We start from the raw sequence: 25,892 nt of genomic DNA, 5'->3' as shown, positions 1-25,892 counted from the left end.
TGAGAAAAATACATCATGCAGTATGTTATTAGGTATAGACGTATTTTCATAACTGCGATGCTTGAAAAATATTTTGAATTTTCGTAGAATTTTGAAAATTCAACAAAGTGTTATGAAATTTTATAGGAATCTTATGGAGCTCCTAAAATGCATAAATTTTTGAAACCCCAAGAAATTTTCAGGTCCTAACTTCGTTGTTAAAGTTAATGAATTACAGGACTAACGTAATAGGAGTATTCACATACAAAATATAATTCAAGATTTAACAGGTTGCTAGGCTAGGATCCATAGTGCAGTAGCGCTTCACCATTCAGAGCATGAGGGGCTCCCTTTCACAACACAGATACGACAAAAAAAATTTTTTGGCTTGAGGGTCAGACCGTGTTTATCATCTGTTTTTGGGGTCGCTGAAACCGAAGCTGAAGTCCATTTCACCCCATCACGTCAGGTTTTTGACAAAACCTCAAAAAGCATTCACAGCCACACAAAAATAAAAAATAATTCTGGCCTGTGGGTTAGACCATTTTAACTATATAATTTTGGAGTTGTTGAAACCGAATTTGAAATTCATTTCATCCCATCATGTCAGGTTTTTGACATAACCTTTAACGCCCGAAATGCATCGAGCATTACAATACTTGTATATTGTCCATATTCTCTCAAATCAGTCGACTAACAAACGACAACTGGACCGATGTTGGCCGATTCCTTCCAGTCGTCATCCCGCGTCCATGATAATAGCCTTCCTCTAGTCAGAACCAACGCCTTAGATATGAAGTAGATTAAATCGCGGTAAAACTGATCAAAAAGCATATAGGCCAACGTAGCAATTAGGATTAAAATAAGGGAGAGTGAGAAAGCTGGAAACATAAAAAGAATCTTGACTGGAGATATAGCCAAATCGGCGGAAATAAGTTGGGAAAAAGAAAAGCTATAGCATACTCCGCGCTGGAGTTGGTGTGCTGACAAAGAGGGGGAAACCGCCAAATCTATATAAGTATAAACAAGTACCGGCACGACGGTCGGCACTCTCTTTCCGCGCTCTCTTTCGGAAGCGCTAAATCCGTCGAACCAAGCAATCAGCTGACGCTAGCTCTTCAGCTGATTTGGTTTCACATTCAATCTTGTTATCGAAAACTTGATTTAACTAATTTAATTCTTTTATTCCCGTTAGAGATTCTCATTCTTTCCTAATGCTTCTCTCGTTAATATCAATTAGAAATATACTAACTACTTAGTATTGGATTATCACTTGTAATTTATAACTACATTTACTTTTATAATCTATCAAGATTTATTATTTCGGTAATTGGCGCCGATATGAGGCCACATTTATTTATTTTTGTTTCCTTATATAAATATTTTTTTATTATTCAGTATGTCATTATTTCTTTAATTTGCTTTCGCATTTCTTTCTTTTTTATTATTTCTGTACTGATACAGCCATAGTATTGGTAATAAAAATAACCTGTCCTTATAGTCTTCCATAACAACGAGACTAATCATTTAGATCACCGCGATACAGGATCATTTATGCCCTGACGTTCAGCGCTGCTATTATAGTACCACTGACGCTCCCAGGGGATCTGCCATCAATCATTCATATACGCATGCACGGCTGCACGCTATGTAGTGCCACGGTATAAGAATAAGAGGTGGCCCGACTGCCCTATAATCCCTGTGTTGAGTTCTGTGATTATTATGTCTTAGTACGACGGAAATCCGCCAGGGACCTCATGCGTCGGTGAGGATGAGGTTAACAATAATGGCGGCGATCTAGCAGACAGTATTCACGAAAGTTTGACGTTTGCATATGGAAAATCAAATCTGCTGCTGAAGATTACATGAATACATTAATATTTAACAAAATAAAATAATTGTATGATGAATGTATGTGACTATAGCGACAATATATTATAGTGAAAATGAAATGCATGATGAATCGAAAGACCAAGGATTAAATAAAATTCCATCGATAGGCTTCCTTGATAAAGAGAAAACGGTAATCACATTGAATCAATCATGCAAAGGATGCACAATAATAAATGTGTGGGGTAATAATAAAATAGTTACGCATTATGTATAATATTATTATTATCATATTAAAATACATTTCAAAAATTTAACGTTTCTTGTTATGTACAGTATAGTTTGGCTTGCTTCTTTTTTACCCCACTAGTCTTTACCATTTCCCGACTTTTTGTATTAGTTGCTTGATGCATTCGCATAACTGTATAGTAATGTAGACAGTACGCAATGACTTCTTCCTTATGCAAATCACATGGAAACGAGAACTTAACAATTTATTAGAGCATCATCAACTATCACCTGATATAAATTAGGTACGCCATAGTTGAAGTGCTTTTCGCAAATAAAATGATTGAATTTAAGATCGACGCTAATTTGTTTCACAGCACTGGATCACTTTTGAAATATAGGAGACTGTTTCGTCAGCTCCTAGACATCCGCTTCGACAATCGGGCAAACAACAATTCACCATTTTCTTACCTTTTGAGTAAACGACAGAAACCCAAACGTTGATCCCGAATTGCCTGTCAACTTTCGTTATTATTACCCCACACATTTATTATTGTGCATCGTTTGCATGATTGATTCAGTGTGATTACCGTTTTCTTTTTATCAAGAAAGCGTACGGATGGAATCTTATTCAATCTTTAGTCTTTCGATTCATCATGCATTTCATTTTCACTAATATATTGTCGCTAAAGTCACATACATTCATCATAAGATTATTTTCTTTTGTCAAATATTAATGTACCCATGTAATCTTCAGCAGCAGATTTGATTTTCCACATGCAAACGTCAAACTGTCGTGAATACCGTCTGTTAGATCGCCGCCATTATTGTTTACCTCATCCTCACTGACGCATGAGGCCCCTGGCGGATTTCCGACGTACTAAGACAAGACAATCACAGTGACCGAAGGCCAGTCGGACCACCTCTTATTCTTACACCGTGTGTAGTGCTCAGACGTTTCGCCGCAACATATACCACACAAGGCACGCCCCACGTTGACTCATCGTCAACTTGCGACTTTGCTAGCGATATCGAGAGCTCGACGCCAATCGCACGCACTAGAGACCTAGGCCGGTTATCGTGTTGCCATCGGGGCATGATGGTTGGTATTGACTGACCGGGTTCGGTCACTCGGCTTAACGAACCTTATTCGGGCGCTGAGGGCTGTCAATGCGACGGGACTAGCGATACCTGAAGGATTGGAGTAAAGCATACGTCGATCAAATCACGAGAGCTGCTCTGGGCCACCACACACTCGCAAGTACGTGAGAGGTGGTATTGGCTCATCACGTTCCACGTGTTGATCCGTGAATTCCAACAGAGCGTTGGTTCGGTCAGTGCGACCTTGCCAGCGTTTCGTGCGGGTATTGCACACCAACCATTCACACGTACTGTGGCGCCAATTTTTACTGTACCTCCGCCACCCGGAGAAGTGACCAAGGATTCACCGCGCGCACAATAATTTGGCGGCCCGTGACATAAGCTGGAAAAAAATTAGATCTTACAAAAGATATCGCGAGATTCTGTTGAGTCCCTGGCGTGGTCAACACGCCTAACAATCGTTACCTTCGCCAAACCTCGGCTAATGAGCTCGGTAGCTCAGTACCGCGTAGATGGGAGGGGTAATTTTGGAGAGAGAGCGAGACACTCCTCAACAACACGCTATTTAACAAAAATGAAATAAAATAATATAATTTGTAATAGCGGCGATACAACAAAAAAAAAATAATGATTCAAAATTCGCTCTTCGTGATCCAAAATCAAATAACAGTAAATCGTTCGCAACCTACGCTATTTCTTAATCTATTGAGCTTGCCGCTCGCTAACTAAAATCTAACTCAATATTTACAAATCTCAAGCGCGCAACTTTCAATTCGATATCTAGACATATTCACGTTACAGCAATAATTGCTCGAAACTGAAACTATAAATAATTTCTCGACGGTGCGCCGCCGGGCTACCGAACAGATGGCGTTCTCAATATCACCTGACTCGGAGCTTCGACACGACCGCGAGATGACTTAAATCTAAACTTGAAAACTTAAATTAAGATGAACCTTATTCTTTACTTAGCTCAACATTATGCGAAATTGAACTAATCAAATTCTTAAACGCAATCGTAATTCAAGTGCAACCAAAACTCAATAACACGAACTTTTCATCTCAACCGCTATGTAAGTAGACAAAACGAAAACCAAATCTGAACTAAACGCAATCTTAATTCAACGCAAACTCAACCAAACACATTCTCAACTGAACGTAAACTCAACTAACTGCAATTGCAACGTATCCGAACTCAAAACTTTCGCAAAGACCTCAAAAACGCTATTCGCTAATTCGAGCATTCTACTTCAGCAATTTGCGACATACACGACAGGCGACACTGAAAAACACGATACGTGACTCAACCTTGTACAGCGGAATTCAGGCTGTACGTAAATTCAAAAACGGCAAAGACTCAACTCAAAACCGTGACTCTACTCAACATTCTCAACCCAGCAAATTCTACCCAACTCCATAACGCGAAACTCAGGCTACAGTCACCAAGCAAAAGAATCGGCAAACGAATTTCGAGTACTTTCCCACAACGCAAATCCAAAATGGCTATCCGTTATCCGGCAGGCCTTTACTTTATTAACTTAGAAATTCGATCACGAGAATATTAGCAGCGCTTATCGTTCCACATCCATGCAAAAAATTCTCCAACCCCTTCGTGTTCTTACGGTAATGTTTCATTTTTCGCAAGACTCCAAAAAGCGAACTCGCTATCCAAACTTTATGATTCTGCGACTATCTCACACGATCGCCAGAACTAGAGTGATCTCCAAATCGACGACCTACCGCAACACCGATCCCGGTACGCTACTTCCTACGTGACGTCATTTCCACAAGAATACGCAACAATTGATCCGTCATCGATTTCGTAGATTGTGCAACTCCACGCACTCCTGTCGGAGCATCGCGACGCAGAACTTGACGCTGGATCGCAATTTCGTCCTCCGCGCAGCTGTATGATGCTTCGGTGGTGAGCGGGATGGTGCTTCCCCGTCGCTAGTCGGTCCTTCGCGAATTCGGCAGTCATCTGTTGGCGGGGTGAGTGGGGAAGGCTGCAGCGCGCCGGCCACCAGCGGGAATCGCGTCCGCCTTGTATTCCCGCGATGCAGGGATCTTCGTTGGCTCTCCCTCCGCAGCCTCGACATCCTTCCTTCGAGATCGTCGCTATTCCGCGATTCCGCAATTTCCTCGATTTCGTTGCCGACTTCCTGCTTAATGTCGATGAAACTCGAAAAACAAAAGAAACAAAAAGCATGAAATATCTTATTCGGTACTCGCTAGTGTCCCAGTTCGGAATTGCGGATGCTTGATTCCAGTTCTGGCGCTCTTTTGCCAATACTTTGCTACTGGATATCGGAAGAACCTGTAATTTAAGTTCCGTCCAAGCTTCAGGGAGTCGTTCGTAACAGACATCAAAAATATCATGTTACAGTATATCTACACGAATGCATAATCACAAGGCGCGACTCTACGACATTTCGGGGTACAGCCGTATAGCCCGACCAACGCAATAGTTCATAGATAAGGGACACGGATATACCTTGATAGAAGCGGTAGACGCCTATTCGCTACCCCCGGCCTGAGGCACCCCGTGACCAACTGCTGGAATCGGTGGGTCGTCCTCCCATCTTGCGAATCGACAGCAGTAAATCGCGCAACCAAAGTCAAGACATTTTTGCATCTAAACGAGACAAATAAATTCTACAGAAAGGAAATAAGACATACGTCCTACACAGTTGCGGTTGACGCAAAATCAGGACATTATAAACTTAAAAAAAAAAAAATTATAATCCGTGTCCAATTAGCCTGTTATACTGAATATACGAGTATAACCTAGGCCTAATATAACCTCATAATCTCTTCACCCCATAACCATTCGAGCCCTTCCAACTTGACGTTTGATTAAAATTCTATCTACTTGACATTTGTTATTCGTTATATATTATTTTTAAGGTTGTGTGGTTATTGGAATTTTAGGTTATATTAGGGTAAAGAGGTTATGAGGTCAAGGGGTGAAGGGGTTGAATGATTATGGGGTTATGGGCTTCGAATGTAAGATTTATTAAGGTTATGTATAAAACCTGACATGACGGGGTGAAATGGACTTCGGATTCGGTTTTAACGACCCCAAAACTATAGAGTCAAAATATCTTGACACCCAGGCCATAATCATTTTTTATTTTTATGTGGTTGGGAAAACTTTTTGAGATTTTGTGTAAAACCTGATGAGATAGGGTAAAATGGACTCCGGGTTTGGTTTCAGCGACCACAAAAACATTTAATAAATAGCCCGACACACAGACAGAAAATTTTTCTTTTTGTGTGGCTATGTAATTAAGGTTCTTTATTCTGCAAGGATTATCATTTTTTGAGGTATCCACACCCCTTGACCATGGTATTTAGGGGTGAAACTCTACTCAATGCCCCCTTATCCCACGAAAAATTCCTATATCCTGTTAAATGCAATGAATTTACTAAACATCAATAACTGAATTAAATCAATAAGTCAATAAATAGTGACGGGCGCTAGTTACGCTGGGAAGTAGTCATTGACATAAATATACATACATAAACATTAGACTGTCTCAAGAAAAAACTTTAATTTCTTTTCGATCTCCCAGTTTATGAAAACATGTTTTATAACGTATTATAGAACCTCGTGAACGGAAATCGCTTTGTAATTTTTTCATGCGCTGACGCATTGTATTTTTGTATATACCATCTAATCAACATGTCAGAAATCCAATTCTAACGGTTGGAGGGAGATAATATATTTTCTGTACAACGGACGAAACTCTAAATGGTAACATTTGACAACTTATATATTTTCTTCGACTCGGTGCGTCGTGGATAATTTTTAATCGTACGATTTTCGAGATATTCAAGATTGAGTAAAACGTGATTTGTCACCTTTGCGAAAAATGGGTACCTAGGATAAACGCCCAGCTTCCTCGACTGGGCCACAGTAAAATGTTGAATAATATCTGTCAAATATATAAAATGCATGAAATTTATTCAATTTAACCGAACTTGGTGTACCTATCTACTGGGGAAAAAAGTATCAAAAATCATAATAGAAATTATTTCGTGCAGAAAAAAATATTTTGTTTTGATAAATACCATATTTACGTTGAACATTTCCATGCGTCAGGTTTGGTCCTTTAGAAATAGTATTCACTCATTCAATACTTTTTTTTTAACAATAATTTTCCATTCAAATTCTGAAGAGTCTGTGAAAGTGGATTAACTGGCATATCAGTGCAAGAGAGATATTATCGTGCGATTAAAATTTTTGTACAACACGCCGATTCGAAGAAAACACATAAGTTGTTAAATGCTACCATGCAGAGTTCCGTCCGTTGTATAGAACAATTATTATTATAAAAGGAATACAAAATTTCGATACGGCACCGCTTAAAAAAATCGCATGTCGATTTCCTTTCACGAGGTTCAATAGTATGTTCAAAACTATGATTTTATGAAGTGAGAGATCAAAAAAAAAGTTTTGTTTAGGCCGTAACATATATCTTGAAGGATTCTAAGGTTCCGTTTTATTCGTGTCGCTAAATTTATAAGTAGTTAAATTTTCATTTTCAATTGGAAAATATCCACAACAAATTCCAATAACAGTAGGAAAACCTTTTTTAAAGATGGGCCTTGTGGCCCCATTCTTCATGCCGAATAAAGATAATTTTTCCGACATTTTTGGCACTTTCTTTAACTTTGCTGATGTTTTGCAATATTTAAACAATTAATTTCGACGAGAAAAACTGAGAGAGCTTTTGTCGCAATCGTTAAACAATACATAGATATTTTTTTTAGAATTTTAGAACTCATTTTCGAAGCAAAATATTACGTTTTGGGTTAATTTCACCCCGTGTGACCGGTATGCGATTCTACTGAGGTGTGTATTGATTAATGTTGATCGAAATATAGGTTATTCAATAAAATGGATTTGAAGATAATTTGCCGAATGTAATGAAATATGTATAATCTGGAGATAAGTTTTTATTAAGAGTAGATATTTGAATGAGATGTGTGGTTGTTGAAAGTTGGGATACGAGTGTGTTTCAGACAAAGCATATGGGTGCAGAAAAGGTGTGAGAATTCAGAGTCAGGGGAACGGAATTAGCTTAGGGTGAGGCTGGATGAGGACAGAAGGATAGGATAGAGACTATAGCGTTAATATAAGAAATGTGGAAGATGTAGCATGCAGGAGCAATAGACGGGTAGCAGTACGCCCGACGGAACAGGCAGAGAAACTTTTTCTTTTTTCTCATTGGTTTAGTTAGATTACTTGATTTACCCCAACACCATCTGTACGATCGGATCAATGCAGAGCAAACTTCAGGATTGCGTCGTGACATCACTATCATGATTAGATATCTAAGGGAGAAACAACAGAACTAATGAACAATCCGGGAACCCGTTGTATAGCTTTGAAATAACTGACGCAATACAAAGTATATCTGTCAGTCAACATGTATATGTCGAAAGACTAATACCTAAATTTTATTAATTATGTAATGTTTTTCAATCAAATATTATTTTTCGGATCTCCGGAATGATGTTATTCTACGTGAAATAGTGTGTAGAATACGACAAAAAAGTTTCCAAATTCTTGGAGACGGAACAAATTTTTTTAATCAAAATTGTTTTATGGTAAATCGAATTCGAATTTCTCTTTCTGTAAAAAAACCGTACTTGATGTTAGAAAAAGTCCGAAAAAAAGTCCGAAAAAAAGAAACTATTAAGAAATGATACAATTGACGTCGTTCTGGTTTGTATCTCTTGAATTTACTTTTGGCAATCAAAGTATTTTAATTGACATTAAAATGCAATAGAACTCTTCGATCAAAATTATTTCTTTTGTAAAAAACTTAACAGATAATGATGGCTATGGCTCCGAGTTTCAAATTCTTTCAACCTTGCAAACAGTACGAGGCATACTTTTTATGGCCGTAGGTATTAAAGAATCCAATGTTTTCCGGAAATGTGTGGATTTTTCATAGTTACCAACTATACCTGTATTTTGTATAGTAGTAAAAATTCACGAAACCAGTTATGGTATCCCATGTTGTTAAGGGAAAACATCTACCTGGCGGCTCGAAAAACGAGTCAAAATTGAGATTTTTTTCTTATAACCTATGAGAGCGTACATTTTCAGCGTAGAAAAAAAGAGCCCAGAATCTATAAGCAAAGAAGAAATACAAGCCAGTCCCCGGAAGGTGTTTTTTGTTGTGTTCGGCGGTGGACACTTTCCAGTCTGACAATGAGCAATCTATGTCAACAATTATCGAATCGAGTTATTCAAGTCACTAGGTTTCACATGTCGTTGACCATTACCAATATTTTTAATCATTTTTTTTTTATATAGTGGCGACGAATTGAAATTTAAGTACCAAAAATTACTAAAAAATTTCCAAAAAACAAGATCATCAATGACGTCTACGTGTGGCTTCGCTTATTTTGTGTAAATTTAAAAAGGATCTATAGAGCGATTCTCGAGTTATCGTGTCCACCGGTTTCGAAAACAGTATTGCAAGAAAAACGCGTTCAAAGCTTTAAGTGTGGTTCTAACATTATCGTGACGGTGAAGTGTATAGTTGATTTTTAATCATTCAACCGGGTTGGCAGCTGTTGGTCTCAGAGTGAATTAAAATCTGTCTGCAATAGGAGGTAATTAATCACATGCGCACGGTAGCAGCGACTGGCTGCAACCACTCTTGATTAAAAATTACCTCAAAGTGAGGGATTTATAACTTTACTTTCGGTTATCGATTCTATGGCTCTCTGTGGCAGTCGCAGCTTCGTGAGTGATCAATTTCCATTGTCTTAAGATCTGCAGTGCTCAAGCTGTCGAACCACTGAATTATAATAATATTGGAACCATAGAGACTCGAGGTAAGGGGGCCGAACGCATGTGGCGGAATCGTCGAAAAGTGGATCGTGAAAAAGATGAAAGATGTTGTAGTTCAGGATGTGTCCGCAAGCAATACCAGCGCCTGGTTACGCTGACGGAGCCCGCAGTGGTAGCGCTGCCAAGCGGGTACAATCCGCGGATCGTTCATCAGTTTCTCAATCCATTTTGCCAGCATTGCGTTCGGCCTCCTTACGGACGTTGCCTACCGAGCTCGCGCGGGAACTTTGGCTTCCCGCGTGACTCAAGCCAAGCGGCCAAGGGGAAGAGTGGGCAGGACTTAAGTCTATGCCCCTCGCGTGCTATGGCCCCCCACTCTGCACTCCGTTGGGACCAGGCCGCTTGCACTTGAACGTTCTAAAGTTCTGACGTGCGAGGAATATAACTGGAAGCCCGCGTGAGTTTCGCGTGGTTGATGAGATTAGGATACGTTTATCCAAGGAGAGGTTGGCACGTATACATATTATTTCAAATATTTATTGCTTATGCAAATAATAATAAGTTACAGAAATCATTGAATAATCTTCGTGTTTTCAAGAGATCTAGTGCATAACTCGTTACAGTCAAGTGAAAAATATTACAAGAGAAATTATCCGAAACAGCAGTTAGCTAATTCATGACTAAATACTAGGGATGGGCGATCTCAAGCAAAAGATCGATTCTACATTGGAGATTAAAAATCGTGTCGCACAAATGTAGTACTTATTCAACAGGTTTGATACTTAACAATAGTTTGCTTTGGGTCATATTTATTTATCACAGCAATAGTTCTCATATACATATTACACAAACCCAGCCGACTAGGAGGGAAGCTTTTTTTATTAGTTGTGATATTAGATTTATTAAGCGCTAGAAATTGGTCGATTCTTTTGTATTCTCAAACCTATATTATCCATAAAATACGGAACGCCAAAATAGACTTTCAAAACTTTTTTTAATTGAAGATTTAAGAACCTAATCCGATCCTTGCAAACTTGGAATCGTTTCTAGAAAAAATCGATTAGTAAAGTATCAATACAAAAGATCTATTTTCTCGACCCAAAAGTTCGATTCTTGAGTTGATCGATCTAGAATCGCGCTTACTTACTAAATACATTGCCATCAATGACCCAGGTCTCACCACGTGGGAGTCACTGCGATGAAGAGACCCACTCTATCTCGTCCGTACCTCTCAACCATGCCAGGAAAAATTAAAAGTGTTACATACATCGATAGATATTCAAGAGAAAATTAGTAAATCAAAAAAATTGAGTTATACATGCAGGAGTATATTAGAAATTGATAGATAAAGCGTATTGAAAAATCAGCAAAATTTATGGTACAAAACATAATCAAAAGTAATGGCGCGTCAATAAATAAAATATATACATTCGATCGCGTAGAATACCATACTTTTCGCTTTCGGTTATGACGTTTCATTGGTATAACAAGTAATTATTATAGAAATACAACGAATCTTCAAAATAAACTGTTTCAATAAATATTATGGAATGAAAGATGCAAACATTCACCAAGCGAATATGAAAGATCATTATTCAGAAATTCATTAATTTCTGAACTTGAAAACATAATGTGAAAGCACGTTGTATCCGTGCAAAATTTCGAATGAGCTGTAACTGAAAAATGAAAATTTAACAAGCAGGATATACATGCGAGGGTTGATTTGTAACACAAAAATAAAAAAATGGCCTACACACAAAGAAAACAATCTTTGAATCAAGAATTAAAATATTCTTGAATCAAGTGCTGAGTATTCTTCATTCAAGAATATGTGATATTTTTATAAAAAAAATAACATACTCTTGACTAAGAAATAAAATATTCTTGAATCAAGAATAGTTTTCTGTGTGTGACATTATTGTGAAATAGTTATCTATAAATGAAAGGAAAAATATACAAATATGTAAAAACTTCTATATAGTCACTCGTTAGTACTGTCGGTTGTCATTTTATTTTTCTTACGGATGGAAACATCAGTCGTTGAGTTTTTTGATTTGACCGCAGAATTTCTAGCTTCATTTATTTGAGGAGGGTCGCGAATCGGAAGTTGTCGAGCACGTCTGGAGTGTATTATTGCTGGCAAAAGGCAGAAATGAAAAACGTCAGCTAATTTATTTTACAGTTTCAATTTCCAAAAATTGTCGTCGCGAATAATTTTGTCAAAGATCAGTCCTTTCGGCGTCCAAACTACGAAATAGCACCACTTCCTTTTCGTAATGTGGAGAAGACCCGAACATAACTGATAAAGCTGGATCAGTGCTGGAGTCAAGTCTCAGGTCTCATCGAGTTGAATAATTGGCTCATTTCGAAACGTGAATGTAGCGTACCGAACGTGGCTGGCACTGAAACTTCAAGCTGCAACAATGTCTTCGATAGCACGTCATGTTTTCAATTCATTAGTGTATTGTGCATTGACCTTGGCCAATAGATGTCAAATATCACAATCAAATAGTCAGTAAGGTAGATCAGTGTGCGGTAAAAGTCATCGGTAAGTTTGTAATCGTGAGTGGACGAAAGATGGAAAATGATTTTCCGAAGAATAGGTTGACAAAACACACATTGAGAAAGGGACGGTAAATAATAATTCAAAGAGATTGTTAGGAAAATACGGTGCTCTGAATGAATAAAACGTGCATGTTAGTTAGTCGGTCTGAAAATGAAAACTATCAAGTGTATGTAAGCAAACTTGATGCCATTCTATTTATCTCAACCTCTCCCGCTGATAAGCCGCCAAATTTTTCCAACCCTGGCCCTTTTTCTTACTTTTCCGTACCACTTTCCTTATATTAGTCATAGCGAATGACCGATGAACACTTATCAAGGGATGTTAGATACTTTACTAATATTTACTCACGAAGAACACACTGAATAACGCTCACGGCTCGCGGTTTGAATTACGGGTTTGCACGTGTTTAAATGAAGACTGCTGCTACGGCCGTTAGTTCGTACGACGGGCGGCTTAAGCCAGAGATGGCGCTAGCAAGCAATCGCTTTTCGCGGCGAAAATCCGCTGTTTCATGCTTCAGCTCGTGCAAGTTTTCTCGCATCTCTTAAGTTCGATTTTATTGCTCTTAGTCCTGAATTAAAGGTGAAGAATTTATCTGTGTCGAGTATTTCGTAGAATTGTGAAAAAAAAATTCGTTCTTGTCTTATTACAACGGGAACTTTGCTCACTTTCAGTGCTGTTTTCTACGACTCTGAAAAAAAAATTTGAAATTCGGAAAAATACACGATACAGATTGCTCCTTCGCCTTCAAAATGCTTGTAATAGAAGTTCGATATCTTTATAAATGACGGAGAAAACTTGCATCGCGTGAACGTCTGCAAGCAGCAGTTCCGCCGGGAGTAGGCAACGTCCTTAACTCTAGTCTCCATGATTGGAATGCTCACTGCGGTGGTGGGGGCTCTAGAGTGAGAGATAGCTGAGAGGTGCAGTGCTGTCTCTTTCTACTACCTACTGCGCATGCGTGGGACAGTCTAAGCAAAAATGTAATGTCACTGATTTACAAAAGAAAACATGTACGAAAGGGGTACTGATCTCCGGTGTACAAGCTTTTTGAATAAATGTACAGTGCAAGAAGGACAGCACTTCACCTCCGAGCTATATCTTTTTCTGGAAAGCCAATCGTATACCGAGCCGTGCGGTTAGCGTTTCAGTATTATCATATTTCAGTGGGTTGAACACGTTTCATATAAAATTTCATGACTATGTCAATTTCGTAGATATCAATGTGAAATTTGCAGGGAACATACTTAAGACATATAACTTTTAGACAGTGTTATAAAACTCGATTTTTTTAACCCCTCCAGTAGATGCGCCCCCTTAAAACAACTTTTAGAATAAGTCTAGCTTTGCAGTCGATAAAAGTAGTGAGGTTAATTTTGTATTTGTAAAATTTACTAAAAACTATTTTCTTCCCAATATTCTTCTTTACAAAGTGAGCAATTTCAAACTCCGAAAAAATACAGTTTCGCAAAATTGACGTGCCCTTGATAATTTTGCATTGACTGGAGGCATAAATTTTTTAAATATTTTCCTCGAATAACGTATAACTCCCTCATTTCATGTCAAGATCAGTCAGTTCTGAAAATTTATAAAATAAAAATATTGTAAATATATATTTTTTAGATAGTGTGTTATGTGAATTTTTTTTTTCAAGTATTAAATTGGATTGGAATCTTATATTATTAATGTCGGCAAAACCTCCGCATCAATTGCTTGGCACTTGTAGCTAACTCAAGTTTGGGATGATCGTCTTGGCGATGCGCATTATGCGGTGTTGAATAGCATACAAGAAATGTTGCTTACAGTGCTGAAAATCTATTTGCTGAGTATATATTCTTAATATTAAAAAAGCTAGTCGTGGGACACTTTTTTGTACTATTCGCTAACTAATTACAGATTGACAGATATTGCTAAATGTGGCTTTGTAACATTTTACATAAAATTGGTACCAATAGTAATCTTCTGGGTAGTGTTTTATTAATTTTTGGTAGTGCTTCTGGAATATTGCGCTTCACTTTATTGTGGTTGTAGAACTCACCGCGACTTATTTGTCAGCGGAGAATTTTCAATACTTGTCACTTTTTGGATTTGTTCTTCCTGATGAGCTAGCTCTCATATAAGGTAAGTATTTGCTTTAAAAATTACTGTGCGTAGTGCAGGCCCTTTCCAGTGAAGGAACAGATCGTCGCCGCACTCATAGGCCACCATTGGGTAACTGCAAATATTTGCCCGAATAAACTAATTCGTGATGTCACTACATACGATATCCCCCAAATCTCGAAATATTTTCCCTTATGAGTTGTATCATCGTAAGTAGGTGCATAAAAGCCGTGAATCTCAAAATTTCGAAGAAATTAGAGCAGTATGATTTGAGACGTATTGCCGGTTAAGGATGATGTATTAAACATTATAAGAAAAACTTCTCTTTTCTCGCGTAGTTGTTCTATTTCAGTGTCAAAAATATTGCGAATGCTGAAAAGTAATTACGCAATTGACTTTTTCAAGTCATGAAAAAATTTCAAATTTCATTTCTGACGGTTGAAAAGCACAAAAAAAAATAATACTTTCTACAAAATTGATCTTACGCGACGAGAAAAACATGTATAATTTCATTGGATAAAAAAATGCAAAAATACGCATGCTGACTGGCGATGAGTATTGCGTTTTCCTACTACAGTCACTATTTTTTTTATCTTCTCGGACCTGGTCTCTAATGGGCTATGTAGTAGTATTACTTAAAGGTACGCTCTGTGAATTTTTTCAGATTTGTTAATTAACTTGTTGCGCAATGGTTTTTCTGTTTAAGCTCATAAATCATGGACGATTGAAGTCAGACAAAAAGAAATTAAACATAAAAAAGTTACGTTTTATGATGAACTATTTAACTCAATATGTTATATCTTTGATGGCATCAAAAGGACTATTTTCAGCGGTAATAAATGTAATTTTTTTTTCATTCAGTGCGACATCTTAAATTTCGCTGTAAATTGTATAGGGTATTTGGTAGTGGATTGAGAACGTTTAAAAGATTGGCACCGTGTCACTCGACATTCATGCCGAGTAGAAAATACATTTTACCGAGAAAGCTGAATTAAGGTACATCTGAGTTCCTCTTTTCCATGAACTATTAAGAGTCGGAAAATATCTATTCAGAAAGGTATTTTAACGAGCTTTTACTTCATTCTTATTTCTGAAAAGCGATCCAATAATAATTATAGGGGAAGGGGGGGGGGGCAAACCGGGGTACTTAAGGAAATACTAAAATTTTGTGAACGTAAACATATTAAATTTTCTTTTTTTTAGTTGCGAACAACGTAAATAATGTCAATTTTCAATTTCCAGTGAGAAAAAAAATTTATTTTTGCGGGCAAAATGGGGTACCCCTAAAAACAGTAATTTTTTTTTTTCAAGTAAATAAAATATGTGTAATAATTACTTTTTAAATTAACGTTAGTAATAAAATTTACTCTCAACATAATTTTAAAAAAGTTTTTTCTTGTTATTTCCATTTCTTTTATTTGTATTTTTTCGCAAAAATTATACAAATGTTTTTTTTTTTTGCTTTTAATAGTGTAAAAGGATGCTAGAAGACATTTTTGACCATTTACGAAGTTTTCGAAAAAAAAAATTTTTACGAAATTTTTGGGGTACCCCATTTTGCTCGCCTACCCCGTTTTGCCCCCCCCCCTTTCCCCTAATTATTTTCTTTCTAATTTCTTCTATTTATTTTCTGAAGTTATGAAATATCCATCTTCTAATAGGTCTTCTCATGTGCAGACCATGATCTGAAGGATTTCGTCCAGCGTGATCTGAAAGAATATACCTAAAAGAATATATGTATAATCTATTCCGGAGCGGTTAGAAATAGATTACTTTGGGCTTCGCTTCTATAAAGTGTAAACACACCTGCTGTGATGAAAGTACAGTATTCTGGGTGACAGGATCTCAGTTGTACGGACAAGACGAATGGATAGAACTCCAATTGTCCACAATGGTTTATATTTTGTTTAATGAAATAAATCAAGTAAACTACTGTAAATGACAAACAGAGATTTAGGACGACTAGGGTAATAAATTAAACTATTACAAATGACAAAAAGATTCAGGACAACTAATTGTAAGTATCACGTTACGGTTTAGAAAAGGTGAGTCGAGGATTAGGCCACCTTGGGTAGCGCGAGGGTGACTCTTAGGACACACCACGGATTCGCCGAGCCGTTCCGTTAAGAAATCCTGAGTCTCCATGTAGCCTTTATGCGTGATGGAAGGTCCTTTCCAGTGGCCAGTTCGATCGATGGGGTGCACTACTCTCTTATCTCCAGGCTGTGATCTCGTTGATGTCACACTCCTCAATTTTGACTGAGTCGAAGGTGTCGATGGGTTACAAAATTACGGCTCGATTTCGTCGGTGGTGGAGCGTTATTCTACAGAGTAGCCATTGTGCCACTTTGTCGGTGTTAATGCACTCCCTGACTCATCCAGTTGTGTACGGGGAACCGACCCTCGCAGGAAAGCGCTAGGCAAGCAGCTTGACGTTTAGCGCGTGTCGCGTGTTTGAAAGGGGTCGTTCGTAACAGTCTCAAAAATTTTGTAATATTTTATAAGATTTTTCTGAACTTTTCTATACCTCAGAGAGTGTTTTTTTTTAATTTTTTCAATCATACTTCCGATACGCTGGACGAAAAATTCTAAAAAACAATTGCGATTGCGTTTTTCGTCGTTTACCTGCCTACAAAATATTATAAAGCCAATCTGATACATCGACCTAGAATCTTGATCGTGATGTCATGGAATGCACTGTATACAAAATACAATTAGCTATACTTATTTTCCTATGATCAGTCTTCCCGGCGAGCCATTTTATGCAAATTCAATGGAAGTGAAACATCAATCAATAACAAGAAAAAATCTCTCATTGAGTCATTGAATATTTCTCTAGCTTCGGTCAAAAAAATCGATGAAAGCAATACACTTACCTGTTAAAATCAACGGTACTTAAAATCTTTAAGAAAAATTATGGGTCGATTCAATTATCAAAGAACTGGTGTTCTAGCCTTGCTTTTGTGGTAAAGATTACCACGGTAGTAAATTACCATGACATTACTGATGATGTATCGAAGGATACAGCACCCCTCCAAATTGACCACAAGTACGATAAAACACTTTTATCGTATCGTTGAACGATTGAATTGCATAGCTTTTGATTGAAGATTATCACCATTCCGCTCGTCGCGCACTCTGGTGGCCGCCTATTAAACTGTATTCCTTGGCCGCACATTAATGCAACAAATGAAAGTTTATATTGGGGAAGCTGGTCCTCCATATACCGGGACAATATCTTGAAACATGAAAATCAACTGCGTATGCGCGAGTTTTATCGGCTGTTCATGCAGGCTGGCCACATCGAGTTTCAGCTGTCAAACTCCGTTTCTGGCAGCGATGTAGTTGATACGAATTTTTGAGGTTAGAATCTTAAATAATTGAGGTAGTGACTCGGAAAGGTTTGCGAAGCATTTGTTATTGGGTCAGAAAGTTGATTCTTCAAACAACGGTCGGAATTTAATGCTTATACTTTTTGAAAATTCGTTTCTTTGATTGAAATAAGAAATCTGTTTAAATGTTGGGCGTTTGGAAGAAACGAAGTAGGTAGGTGGGATCAGTTTTTTCATTCATTTTTATGATTTCATACATTAAAAATATCAATGAAATTTTTTTCTATTAACAGAAAAATAGCCACAGTAATTGCATATCTGCTATTCTTTGATATCTGCTCCTCCATCCAACTCATTACACCTACAGAGATCATTGCCACTTTTGTTGATTGGCGAAAAAAGTAGTAGGTTTCAGAGTTTCTGTCGATTTTAAATCACGTGAAACGTATCTTCTAACTAACTCTCGCTCTCTCATAATTTTAGGAGGTAACATTCAATTTTATGACTTTTGAAAATGAAAGACATCAAACCCATCTTTTAAGAAATTGGAATACTTTACTATCTGGAACAAAACCGTGAATCTCTTCGGCATTTAGTTCAACCAAATTTACTAATAGTTTATACTCAATATATTCATTCCGATCAATAAATTATTGATACTAATATTGAATATTTTCCAATGATTACCAGAGTTCATCTTACAAATTTCTGTCAATATCCGATTCAATAAGTAAAGGGGACCCAATACTAAAATTGAATATTCAGTAATATTTGATTTATTAACCCTTAAATGATACACGTCTTAGGTATGACTAATTGGATATTGACTAATCGGATTCAAGATTGTGTCCCTTGTTCCTTTAAAACAAATAAATATCTAATTTTCAACAAAGTCATGAAAATATGTTCTCAAATAATCTTCCAATTGCTGTTATTTAGGACCAATAGACTCAATTCAGTCCGATATCTACTTCACAGGGCTCCCAACATCACCTTGTAACATGGATATTCAAAAAAATCCCTGTGTCACAGGAACCATTATAAAATTCTTGATTTTCACCTCGTGCCTCTGGATAACTTCTGTGTTCCAGGTTCCATTTCCAACATCCGGATGACATTTTTTCTGTTTTAGACAGTGCTAACATGAAATGCAGAAATAATTGCAATAAATAGATTCACTTTCAGTCTCAACGTAGGATCCCTTTAAGAGTGTGAAATTGAATCTGGTTTTAAGCTTTCGATAAGATGCAGGATAACTCTCTGATCTAGATTTATAATAAAAAGTTAGCGAGCAAGTAAATCCTATTATAGACCAAGTGATTATTTGCAAGGCAACGTGTACTGGTAAGCAAATGCATTCTTTAGAGTTTGCTGGGGTTGGATGAGGCTCAAGCACGTATTATGGCTGCAACTATAAACTACTCAGCTGACACCGTTAACTGAGACCGACTGTAAAGACATTTCCAACAGAAGTTATTTAACGTTTACAGATTTAGATCGGTTCATTTTGCCTAGCAAAATTTATCTCTACAATCTAATACAAGACTTGAAACACTATTCATTTGAATTAAATGCCAAAAAGAGTACAAGCAAGCTTCAAAATAAAATATCAAAATTAAATGGCAAAAAATTTGAAAAACAAATACTGGCTAATAATACTGTTTGGATTACAATACTATACGGAGTGATTCCTCGGTAGAATGAATTAGCAGTAACGGTTGAATAACAAATTTATTACCGTTGGCTCGATAAAAGTACAATGATCGAATATTCAGACCACGTGATCTGTATTGTATCGCGCTCTTCAACTTTGCCTCAACCGATGCTAATAAGACAGTGATAGCCTGAAGAAATTTACTCGGGCACCTGTTGTCTGACGCAACAACCAGGTTCGATGGTTGAAATGGTAACACCGATCGAGAAGCCAGGGTCTTTGCCACCAAAACGTTTTGAGCATCAGGTGAGGCATGATTTTTCTCTTGTCAACTAAAGTTGAAACTTCAAGCCTGCTAAGAGAAACGAATTTTATCATTGAATACTTGTGAAAATATTGTAATACTCAAAGATCATAGAATTACAAATTTACTTACATGCTTCAATGCCTGACAACTTTAGTCTCGCTTTGACAATGGATTGTTTCCTACCTGAAAATATTTCCTACCTATCAACTGTTCAACGGAGTTCACGAGGGTCCTAGAGAGTATTGCGTCAGGTACGTCTGTTGTGAATTGCTACTTTTTGTACTCCTAAGCTTCGTATTTAAGATGAATAATTTTTTGATTCTTTGTTACTGAGTTTATTTGTTTATTTCATGTTCATCGACACTGATTACTGACTTTCAGAGCACTGCACTGTAAAAAATCTACTCCTGACCTACCTTCTACTGGGTTTTGACAATCCATTTATTTTTCATTTTACGTAAACAAAGAATCTTTTTACGATAAACATTGTTCTTACTTACCTGCCTTAGTTTGTGCAGACTCCCACTAGTTAATGACGTTCCACGTTTAACTTCAGATTTTTACTTTTAATAAATAACTAACCCAATTTCTGTAGCAGGATTATCGGATAAATTTCTCAAATAATAAATATGAATTTAACCCTGTGATGAGTATGTGAAATATAAAAAGGCTGATTTCAGTTGTGACAGTGTCTTTACGATCTTGGTTTCTCTATGAAGCACGTTTTATACATAAAAAATGTAAGACTACAATGAACTATTCTTTATGTAATGTAACCATTCAACATGTTCACATTAAGGGAGTGTGTTGCTGATAAGTATGCGTGATGAGTAACATGTGTCTGTATGCAAGAATTTGCTTAACAACAAGTTAGCCCTGAGCTAAAACTCGTATTGTTAACACGCACTGTACTTGTCCCCTGCTCCAAAATAAAATATTATTCCTCTATCACGGTATTACTATAGATAGAATATATAAGAAATCGTGGAATAAATTACAAGAGCACAAATCATGAGATTTGCTAGATCATAAACTACATATCAATCATAAAGTGGACTAAGATTTGATTTCTTACGTGGATCGCTTTTATTTTACGTTTATTTTCTGACACAACACAACATTAAGTAATTTCATCGTCCAATCCCGTTAGATCCGACCAATGACATTATTCAGTGTCGATCTGTGTCAGAAAATTGATGTATAAGAAAAAGGCCCATATTTTATCGAATTTACAAGATGAAACATATAATAAATTACACGCTGCATTCTTCCATAACATTTTATGATTTATCACATAAATATTTTCGGTAGGTTTGTCTTATACTGCGTTCACACTTGTTAGAAATCACCAACTTTGTGCACTTCAGTAGGGGTGTACGGGTACTGAAATCCTTCGGGTCGGGTCGGGTAAAATGGATTACTTTCGTGTCGGGTACCCGAAAATATTGGAATACCCAAAAATCTCGAGTGACCCGAAAATTCCGGGTTACCCGAAAAACTCGTATTACTAAAATTCCCGAGTTCCTCAAAAATGTTATGTTTGCCTAAAATTGCTGAGTTTTCGAAAATTTTGTTCGCGGCTATTTTTGCTTCTCCAAAAATACCGGGATTTCTAAAGTAAACAGATTTTCGAAAATTTCGGACTAGCCAAAGTTTTCGAATTACCCGAAGTTTTCAGACTACCCGAAGATTTCGGGTTTGCCAAAAAACCCGACCCGAATCCGAGTTCAAGTACCCGAAATTTCGGGTACCCGCACAGCCCTACGCACTTGTAACACAATATACTATTTATCAATTCTTAGTCTATAACATATTACTTACATTAGAAATTCGTCGCGAAGAGACACATTTTTGACTTGTGTGTGAAGCTTGTTGATATGTGCACACATATGCTGTATGTGGCTATTAATGTGAATTAAATTCACTTAGCCATTTATTTTTGAACGGCGGGCCGTTCATTTTTGACGATATGAACTACGCATATCATGTTTATAGCGAGAACAATTTGCTAGAGGAGAGTACAATTTTCGAAATTTTTAGGTGAGTTGAAAAATTAACGACGGAGCCAGGAATCGAACCTGGTATCTAGAGATGCTTTGCCGGAGACTTACTCCACTAGACCACCTAGCCGCCCTGACTACACTGTCATTAATTTCTCTCATCACCTGTATTTCGAAAATTGTTTTTGTTTTCGTGTGCCATTGAATATGTTTACATTAGAAATTCGTCGCGAAGAGACACATTTTTGACTTGTGTGTGAAGCTTGTTGATATGTGCACACATATGCTGTATGTGGCTATTAATGTGAATTATATATATAATTATAACATATTACTGTTTGTTCCATTATCTTTATTTTGGTTAGTTGCGAACTTCGAAATTGAACCCCATTTTGCCGCCACCAGCTGGTTGCCACAACTTGCAATTCATACAAGCAATAACAACCTTGCAGTGGCACATATTTGTCTTTCTTTTTTCGAGTGTCAGCCATTTGTTATTTTTTGTGTGAGACAATAAAAATTGATTTTTTGTCTTTTACTTCTAGTATCTAGCAATATTTTTAGTTTTAGTATCAGTTTGAAAACATGCACAAAACCACCTGAAACTTCACAGCTCTTTTTCTTGCAAGCAACCTTCGATAACGATGACTACGATTTCATTGGAACAGTTGGTGCAATCAGCTTGCAATAAATATACGGCTCTCATATGATTATGGAATAATTTTCTATGGAACGAATTTTCAATGCGTCCTTCCGTTCGGAATATACTAACGAAGACAATTTTGCAAATTTTGACTTTACCTACCCTCTAAACCACAAAATTTTGGAAATTGTTAACGTTTTATAACTCTTTTGCGTTAGAACCCCTTTAAAAAATTAACATTGGCTATATGCGATGGACATCATCAAAGCATGTACATATAGTATACTGGGTGGACCATTTTAATCTATTATGGGAAATATCTCAGATTTATGGTTGGATACAGAAAAATGTTTCAGATAAAAGTTGTTGAGGTCAAAGGGGGTCAACTTTTGGTACCAACGACTTTGACCTTGAACTTGTTTTTGAAAGTCATTTCAGGTCAAGATAATTTTTTTAAATAGGAAGACCTACTTTTGACTCCGGATTTGAAAAGTGCAGAAAATTTTACGAACGAGGTCATGGAAGGTCATATGAAGGTCAAATTTACGAAAATTGTTAAATAATGTGTGTTAGTTCGGAATAACGGTTGGAAACATCAACATGTTTTTAAAAAAAGTTGTCAAGGGTGGAGAGTTTCACATTCTGGTTGCAATAACCTTGACCTTGAATTTGTGTGAAATAATTTGGATCTCAAGGTTATGTCAAGGTCAAAGTGATTTTTCAAGCGAGAACCCCTGCTTTTGATCTCCGATTTGGTAAAAATAAGAGAATGCATGTTGGAAATGCTAATCAAGGTCATAGGGTGCTTTATTACATTGAGTTTCCCTTGCCTCTCACTGGGGTGCTTGAGATCCAAATTCAAGGTCAAGGTTATTGCAACCAGAATGTGAAACTCTCCACTCTTGACAACTTTTTTTAAAAACAAAATGATGTTTCCAACCGTTATGCCTAGCTAACACACATTATTTAACAATTTTCGTAAATTTAACCTTCATATGACCTTCCGTGACCTTGAAATGACCTTCAAAAATAAGTTCAAAGTAAAGGTTGTTACCAAAAGTTGACCCCCTTTGACCTCAACAACTTTTGTCTGAAACATTTTTCTGTATCCAACCATGAATCTGAGATATTTCCCATAATAGATTAAAATGGTCCACCCAGTATATAGGTCTCCCAATCTGAGTAGGACTAACAAAATCGAATCCGCACATATTGCTATCAACGGTTAATGTTTCGTTAGGGCCGCATGCACTTTTTTAGTGTAATCAAAATCAGAGTAAACAAATTATATAAATCCTTTTTTCCAGGTGTAGACTTAACTGCTGCCTAGTACAAGGAGTGAAGAAACGTGGAGTCGTCAGGGACTATTCTTCATACTTGTGGATGTATTTATTTATTTGATACATGATGTTGGGCTACCAATGCATATACGTAAGAACATCCCAGGTGAAAATCGGATAGCAAACTTTAAATAAGATTGAATGTACACGTCCACTTATTTAGTCAATATTATAACTTGAAGACGTATTTAATCCCTATCCTCAAAAATATATGTGTAACTGACATCCCTATTTCAATGTCTGCATTTACTAGAACTGTGTTCATACTGATTTTAAGGTTACTTCATTTAATGGTACTTACTTTTATCGTATTTGAATGACTTATTCTAATGCGCAATGAGTTTTTTTTTATTTAGACAACGTGTTGGAATGGCAAACATTGTCATTTTAATTTAAGCTCATTGGCGCCAACTGGAAGTATAACGTCATGTCGTACCGCCACACCGGTTCATTATGTTTTTTTTTCTTCTGTATCCATTCTGTTCTCTGTACACGCCAAAAATAAACGGCATCGTGTCAAACATTTATCCCCTTATTTTACCCTGTTTATACCCGAACCACCCACATCCAACAGGTTATGGGCCCCGAGAAACAAAAACAATTAGGAACGCAAGAACAGTAAAAGTGAAATTAGTGGATTCCATTCAGAGTAAGAATCAAGTAGAAGTGAGGTTCAGTGAACACATGTTCTTCGAGCACTCTTCGAGCCATGGATTAGCAATCCAGCAATTCAAGGTGTTCAATCTTCTTGATCAAGAAATTATCTCAACCAGCGGACTACAAAGAGTGGAAATTCGCATGTTATTATATCACGAAAAGCTTTGGGAATATGCGAGCGGAGACATTAACCCTTCAGGACATGGGTGTTTTGACTGCCATTATTTACTCTGGCCATGAGAAAAAATCTCATGGCTTCTGCGCATGCGCTCAGTATATTTTAAATACAGCTTTCTTAAGAAAATATCATTTATTTATAATTTTCAATGTTTTTTAAGGTAAAATAATTGCTCAAATTTATTATTAAAGTAATATCAATTAAAAAAAAAATAATAGAAACAAATATTATTAATAATTATCATTTTGTTGTGTTACTTGAAATTAAAAGTAGTAGTTATTTTATTTTTTAAGATTAACAGTCCTCTTAATAATATTCATTTAATGAATATCAACAATTAAATAATAAATTTTACATTTTTAAAAGCAGATAACACAGCACAACATTGCACAATTATTCTTTAGGTATATGTATCATGTAAACAAGTATGGCGGAAGCATACTACGGAACGACCCGAACTAGGCCGAAAAGAAACGAAAGCTAAAATCTCTCACCCTTTAATACTCTGGCCATGAGACAAAATCTCATGTTCTCCAAAAAATTATTTTTTTTCACAATTTTGATTTAAAAAAAAACAGTTTTTAGTGAATGTGTATCCAGAAAACTAAATTATAGGAAGATACAAAAATTTTCAAGTAGTCTTTCCATTTGAATTTTAAAAGATATTTGAGATCTACGTTGAGCATGAGAGAAAATCTCATAACCCATGTCCTGAAGGGTTAAGGCCGACGACGACAGCTACAATACAGAAAAGAATCGACAAGCCCTCTCCACAACATGTTTATCAGTCGATCCGAAACTATTCGTTCACTTGAAAACAGCAAGCACAGCGAAAGCAGCGTGGGACAGCTGGGGAAAAACATTAGAACAAGATACGGCTGAAAAATTAGGTATGTTACAACAATTAATATCCACGTGACTGGCGGACTGCAAAGACATGAACGAATACGTTGATAAGATGATAAGTATGTGTCTAGAGATAGCGAGAGTTCAATATTTATTTATATTTATAATATCAATACTTTTAATCCTAGAAGGTTAGCGAAACGGAAATGGGGTTTGAGAATTCGTGGAGATCGAAATAAAGAGAGATATTCACTTTGTCGGGTTCACTTTATTCCGCGCTTAGAGCAGTACTGAGGGTTACAGCTGATGCGAGAATA

General features: G+C 36.8%; 1 protein-coding gene across 6 annotated transcripts in view; it reads left to right on the top strand.

Moving 5' to 3' along the window:
* Positions 1–24,421, top strand: part of LOC124297927 (SET and MYND domain-containing protein 4-like) — a 67,588-nt gene extending 43,167 nt beyond the window's left edge. For all 6 annotated transcript variants that reach the window (XM_046749403.1, XM_046749386.1, XM_046749418.1 and 3 more), the window contains exon 7: positions 23,862–24,421. In XM_046749403.1, the coding sequence (XP_046605359.1) occupies positions 23,862–23,884 (23 nt within the window). In that variant the 3' untranslated portion in view covers positions 23,885–24,421. The remainder of the gene's footprint in view (positions 1–23,861) is intronic.
* The last annotated feature ends 1,471 nt before the right edge of the window (positions 24,422–25,892 follow it).

This window comes from Neodiprion virginianus, chromosome 1 (genome assembly GCF_021901495.1).
Source record: "Neodiprion virginianus isolate iyNeoVirg1 chromosome 1, iyNeoVirg1.1, whole genome shotgun sequence".
Classification (NCBI taxonomy): domain Eukaryota; kingdom Metazoa; phylum Arthropoda; class Insecta; order Hymenoptera; family Diprionidae; genus Neodiprion; species Neodiprion virginianus.
The sequence above is the reverse complement of the archived record's forward strand: the minus strand, read 5'-3'. Positions and strand labels throughout refer to the sequence as shown.